The sequence below is a fragment of the Ruditapes philippinarum genome, unplaced genomic scaffold (assembly GCF_026571515.1).
Source record: "Ruditapes philippinarum isolate M1 unplaced genomic scaffold, ASM2657151v2 ctg13573_1_1_1_1, whole genome shotgun sequence".
Lineage (NCBI taxonomy): Eukaryota > Metazoa > Mollusca > Bivalvia > Venerida > Veneridae > Ruditapes > Ruditapes philippinarum.
The window spans coordinates 16,849-24,071 of record NW_026851582.1 but is presented as its reverse complement, the minus strand read 5'-3'; the positions used below and the strand labels follow the sequence as shown (position 1 = coordinate 24,071).

The window sequence follows — 7,223 nt, the reverse complement described above, 5'->3', positions numbered from 1 at the left end:
GGCTAACATATGGTCAGTTTATAACATCTATTATACCTTTGTTCCCAAGTCAACGCTATACAATGTTATCTTATTTTATGTCTGCTTATAAATAATTCAATATTGCTCTCTGTCTACATTTGTGTGTAATTTATTGATCTATACTTGTAAAATAACTATGTTTCAAAGTCATTTTCATCTTCTTTTGTAATTAGCAAAAGAACGAAATGGATAACCCACAAATGTTTAATATCCTCCTTAATTTTCTTTTCAAGAAGTCCAAAAAATACACAAATAAATCCAACTTTTTCACTAGGGGTCTTTATTCTACGGGGGGACTATTCTATGTGATTGTCACTTTTTCTACGTGTAGGGGTCTCATTATATTATGACTCCACGGTCATAATATTATGACCGGGAGTCAGTATTTTATATAAAATATTTAACGGGGACTATATTTTATAGGGTCAATATTTTATAGGGTCAGTTTACAACGTTACACCGCAAACAAATATTTAATTATAGAGAAGTTTTGAATTTTTAACTTCCGATCAGACTTTTTGAAAACAAAAAAAGATATGGATTAAAAATTACCATTATGTTTTTCTCCCATTACGCTGTAATTTGGTAATTTTATAATTACGCTGTAATGGATGAAATTCTCCCATTTAATTTTTGGAGATTGCTCTCATTTCCTTAATGGGAGTACCACCAATGAGTCAGTTTCAAATTTCTTTAAGTTTTTTATTTAAACACTCATAATAAGAATATAAAATCAACACATGCAAAAATATTTTGAATTTTTTTTTTATTTCCACCTATAGATGTTTCTCCCATTTTATGAAATGGAGCTTCCATGGGACGCGTTAACTCCATTGGGAGAATAGAATAACCAAATGGGGCTCCACAGTTTGCTTGCCACCGTATTTGTCGTGCTTTCTTTATATAAACTAATACCATCCAATCTACAGTTTTATTTAACTAACTTGTGTGTGTGTGTGTCTGTTGGTTCGTGCGTGCGTGCGTGGGTGCGTTCGTGCGTGCGTGTGTGTGTGTGACAAAGATTTATTCTCTAACTTTATCGAATACACTTTGTGTTTTATTGGTTATTGGTGAAAAAAGAAAATAGACAAACATATTTTGATCATTTGAGCCTGGCTACGATCAACTTTGTACCGGATTAAAATATTGAGTGCCGGACTGTTTTCTTGTAAATACTTAATTTCTATAATTGATGAGTGATGAAAATGCTTTAATGTTGCCAAGTTACAGTTTTCTGCCGTAAGGTTACTTGGAGTATTGGATGTGATTTAGAAATCATGCCAAAGACTTTTATCATAATTATATAATATTATTGTAATTGTTTGGTATTAACAATGGCATTTGTTTAATATTTAAGAATATAAAACTGATAACAATAATTATTCACAGAATTTAAAAACCAAATATGGGATATTTATTTATCACATCGTTCAAAGCAGACAAGGTTTTAATTTTAATTATGTTTTTTTTTAACAGCGAATTGGCTGTTCGAAAGTGAATACTGACAAAAAATCGTAAGTTTGTTTCAAAATTACTATTTACGTTTATCTCTTTACGAGCTCGAAATGGTTTCAAATGTTGAACGTTATTTTCAGCAAAAAGTGATATAACATCATTAACTGGTGTGTACTTTAAACTATGATTCCCCTTTGGTTTAAAACTTTCAAACCCTGATTGGATCACTTAGAAATATAAATTTAACACATTTTTTTCAGATAATACTTATCAATAACTATGTTAATACCTCTTTTCATAGATAAGTACAATATCCTACAGGGAAAGCAGATATGGTTTAACTAAATGACTGGAATATATGACATTTTCATGACACAGTGCTTGGTCCTTTTTTCTTTCCGAGTGTTACTGGGCGAAGTGGGATTAATATATTTCAGAACCACTCAGAACCCCAAAACAGTTTATAATTCAATAATTGATGCTTTGTTTACATTGGGAATATTTGCTCTAAATTCAGATAAACCTATTGTGTATAGATTCAGCGTTTAAAATTTACTTATTAAAATTTTTTAACATGGTTGTTATGTCACGATGGTACCATGTATTGCCTATATGATACATGTATATTAAACGATGTAGGTTGAGGAAATGAGTTGCAAATTATCATATGCAAAGAACCGATTAAAGTAAAGCTACAGTCACGCGTATGTTAAAAAATTACTTTTGTGAGTTCTTAAATGTGCCCACATTTTATGAGGAAATAACCTAGTTATAACTTATACGGAATGAACAAACGTGAAATGAGATACATTTTTGAATCTCATAGAAGATTTGAAAACATCTCTAAGATTGTTACTAGATATATTTTGCATCAATGACAATAATATCTTTTAATAAATTTGTTGAATCAGGTATCGGATTATTTTTCAGTTAAGATTATGGTTATCTTACAACAGACAATTATACATATTCCATGTATGTTCGTTATAAATAACTGCTCTGAAAAAAGCAAAATTAATATCTAATGCTACATGGTTAAATGACAATAAATAATGCTTAAATTGTAATCCTAGGAAAAGTTTTTAATGATATCAATCAAACAAACAAATCAAAACAAAATACCACATCGATAGCGGGCTGATACACATTTGATCATGCAAAAAGAAGCAGAAACGTTTTTTCTGGAATAGAATTATACGTCTATTATTTAACTTTACCCATAAAATATGGTGCTATATCAGTCAAATATAGTTCATATTTTTTAAAAATAAATTTGAAATGTAAATATGAAAGTGGGCGGAGTGAAAACTCATATCTATTTTAAGGGACTATTTTCGCTATTTTGATTGAAAAATCTGATAAATACAAAAACTCTTGTTGAATTTTGTTTTGAAAACTATCTAGAATGATAGAAAATGGTCTAACTAAGAAAATAAATCCAACACTAATATCTTTTATTCAGTCATTAACGTTGTATCGACGTTTAAAGAGTCGTTTAGGTGACATTAACAAGACAATAATTATATTACTGCGCGCTGAACAATGACAGTTGCGTAGCAAGCAAGGAGGTTCGCAACCATTTTTCTTTACTAATAAAATTAAATAAAAAAGTTATATTTTCGTTTTTCGTGAAATATGGTATATATTTTCACTCAACATGATAAAATGCCACATATTTTCACGAGCCGGGAAGGCGAGGCATTTTATCATATTTCGTAAAAATATATTCCACGAAAAATTATCCTCTTAATATTCATTCTGCGTTTCATTGTCTGTTTTTCGTATATGGAAGCCATTGTTCATGCTCACAACGTACCAGTGCAAAGTCATTTGACAAGTCTGATAGTCTTGTATGATTGTTTTGCAATGTTTACACAAATAAGCAACGTAATAACACGAACGTTTTCCATGTTCAGAACAAGATGATTAACGTGGCGCACACAGCAGGAGATATAATCCCGAAATGCTTCAATATACGTAAGTAAATGCTTTGTCAGGTATGATATATTTTATATTATATTTAAAATAGACAAAGTGATTCTATGTGAAAAAATATTTTATCAAAAACAATAAATGTAGAAAGCAGAAATGAATTTGACTTCGCAAAATATTTTTAAACATTTCCTGGAAAATGATTGCGAAATTGTTTTAGAAATGTGCAATGATTTCAGAAACAGAAAGAAACAACAAGTGACGAAAACAAGGTTTTTCAACCACAAAGTAATGATGTGACAGAAATTAGGAATGAATTACTAGTTGGACAGTTGAAAGACAAATGTTACTGTATTTTGTACAACAAAGAAGGGTTTTTAGTAGTTTCAAACCTAGAATATTATGATACATGCGTTCAATGGCCGGCTTGTATTTCCATATAACTCAAATGTCCAAGTGAAGTATTAATAGGACAAAGGGAATTGACCTCGACTTTGTTCACAGACACTTGGGTAGCAAACTAGTTGCCTCTTGATATAAGCTACCCACATACTAATTTGGTGTCAATAAGTCGCAGCTAACTCGACTTTTTATGTTGAAACTAAATTTCTATTTCTAGCAACAGTCATATGACATTACTCAAAGTCACCAGGGTAGTAATCCGGAGTAGTGTCCGAATACTGATTTGTGAAAGTAATCTGAAGTAATTGAGTGACAACTTATTTCATTATTTTAGCAACAGTAACCTTGATCATACACATCTGAGAAACAATTCCAAGCTGCTCTTTATATAAGCTACCTAGATGCAAAGTGTGGCGTCTATAGGCCAAAACAAACGGAAGTAATTGAGTTGAAACTGAGTTTCTATTTTAAGCGACAGTGGTCTGGACATTGACCACATAAACCCGGGTAGATATCCCAAGCTGCCTCTTGATAAAAGCTGCCAATAAACCAAGTTTTATGTCAATAGGCTAGAGCAAACTCAAATGATAAAGCGGAAACTAAATTTATTTTGGCAACCGTGACCTTGATCACAGTTGCCATGTAGCAGACCCAAGTTGCCTTTTTATATAATCTACCCATACACCAAATGACAATAGGCCTAAGCAAACTCAAGTTATTGAGCAGAAACAAAATTTGTAATTTCAGCAACAGTGACTTGACCTTGATTACTGACACCCGGGTATCTTGATAAAGCTACCACTAGCTCTCGGTGGTGATACATTTAATGTTTAAAAATTATTTGAATCGTTTGCTTTTGTTCAAACGACATCAAGATGATTGCTGCGCGAGGTTCCTGAAGGTTCACAGCTGCATTTCCTTGAGATGTTGCTACATGAATAAAAAAATTTTTAAACCGGTTATCTGGGACAAAACCAAAAAATTTTTAATTTTTTGTCGTTTTTTTCTGTGCGTTTTTTGAAAAAAACTGGCATTAGTGTTTTGGTCCATAAAAGTCAGCCCGGGGTTTGGTTGTTATGCAGAGCTCACAAAAATTTTCGTTTCTTTTGTCGCGCAAAAAAATGCTTTCTCTCACAACATACATACATTGAAACACTGGTAACACCTCACTCTGATAGTTGTTTTTAAATAAATTGCATGATGCATTTGGATTTTTACTATCTATATTTAATTTTATCTTATCTCATTTACGACTTGTTACAATTGATTTTAATATATCTTTTACTTAATATAAACCACCATCGTTTAAGCGAGCGCAGAAGTCTAGGTTAATTTGGATCATTCCTCGTATATTATTTTGGTTTGCGTTGCTCTTGATTCATCCGAACTGTATTATATAAACGTAAGGGGGGTGGTTATGTAATGAACATAACAACTGTTTGTTTGGAGGAATTGCGAAGGTCATGAATTAATCCTTTATAGGAAATTGAATATAACGTATATAGAATATAGGTCTTATTCCTTAAGACATCGGTGAAATAATTACACAAGGGATATTTTCACCATCACCGTTTGCAGAATTGTCCATCAATAGGAGAGGCAAGTTAAATTTTCAGTCGCATAAAAAGAAACAATAAGGTTTAAGTAATAACTATAGTGCATTTTAAGTTGAATAATTTTGGTTTTGAAAAGATTTAAATTAAACTAGAGTAGAAATTAGGCACTTAGCGGCTTGAAATATGTTGGGCAACTTTACACTCAAGGTTGGTCTCAACGTGGTTCGTCTGGCCAATATTAAATACAGATAGCTACAAAAACATTACATGAGAGAAGGCATAAAAGTAGAGAGTGTATTTTAAATATATAAATATACAACACATGGATTGATCCCAAAAGCTGACATTTTTAAGGTTTTTTGATCCGTTAGAAATGTTAGCAAGGGGAAAAGCTATAAGCCTTGTTGGGACTTAATACATGAATTTTGCAGTGATAAAATGAATGCAAACACTTTTTGTTTAAGATTAGTTTTCGAACACAAAGCACCATTAAAGTGAAGAGGCCCTTATTTTTTTATTTAATATTATATTTATAATTTGTAACCTTCGATTTGGATTATTTCCCTTCTGGATTGGGAAAGTATGTAACAACTTTAAATAGGAAATTTGACCAAATATCGACTATTAAAAACAATAAATAAATAAATCAATCCCTGAAATGGAATACGTTTAACATAAGTAAATGGTTTTTGCACAGACAAGGTAACTTGCATTCAATGAAAATTAAAGTTTACAAGTAGTTAATATCTATCACAGTTTTAAATAAATCTCATTTTAATGAAAACTTGATATTTTGCGGTTTCATATAGTTGACTATGATGCCTGGCATAAACAGAAAAAACAGCCAACGCAAAGCCCTCCCACAAGGCCTAGGGCCACGTCAGCACCGCCAAGGTTACCCAAAAGGCCAAGATGGTCACCTTCTATGGAAACACAAACGCCTGTGACACCTACACTTTCTACGTCACCTACACCACCGCCCAGGGATCCTACTGCACCTTGCATGACACCCATACCACCACCAGCTGACATGGGACAACAGTGTTTGTCAAACGGAAAAGGTAATGTACAACCTATTCTTAGTGTCAAATCTATGCTAGGGGTGTTTGTTTCCCACAATATAAAAGAAAATATTATACAGAGGTCAAATATTGATATGGCCAGTGTTGCCTTGTTATAACAATCGCGCCATTACACAAGACGAAAAAGGTGCGAAACTTGTCGTAAACGGAGCCGGCCAATTAGTAATGACCCCATGAAATACCAAGAAAATCAAAAATATAAAAGAATGGTCTGATGCATTTTAGTATTTGCAAGCATGTATGTAAGCGCTTACCCCACAGAAACTCACGCAATTATGAAGTGTGGGTCAATATAATAGGACAGCAACTAAGCGTCATTTGGGTTCATGGTCGCAGAGTGATGAATATCTGTTTCTTTTAAGGCAAGGGTCAACATGTCATTCGAGGTTATAGATGAAGAGCTAGGAATGTTGTCTATGAGTCTGAGTGCAATAGCTATATCAGCAGGGTACAAAAATGCTATGATCTCAAATATCGCTTTTGCACAAGATTGGTTTGCACTTACCGTCACGTCAGTTAGTGGAAATCATACAGTTAGATCATGCAGGAGGCAGACATACCCAAACATGGGGTGTACAGCGACCAATGCGCCCTAGAGCCGCTTTCATGCCACAGCAGCAGGTGCAATCATTAAGGCCATACGTCCCCTCTAATACGCCAATATTCTAAATGCAATTGTGATGCTAAAACTTCAACATGTTTACATCATGGTTCCTCACCAGTAAAAATTCACATACTAGAAAAATACTCGCAGCATTATGAGAATTGTAAAGAT

At 33.0% G+C, this 7,223-nt stretch overlaps 1 protein-coding gene across 1 annotated transcript; it reads left to right on the top strand.

Moving 5' to 3' along the window:
- Positions 1–6,175: 6,175 nt before the first annotated feature.
- LOC132751722 (uncharacterized) lies at positions 6,176–6,546 on the top strand (the record flags this gene model as incomplete). The annotated part of the gene is made up of 1 exon (XM_060741975.1): positions 6,176–6,546. A coding segment is annotated over one exon (371 nt), but the record flags the coding sequence as incomplete, so codon positions are not given.
- Between the last annotated feature and the right edge of the window lie 677 nt (positions 6,547–7,223).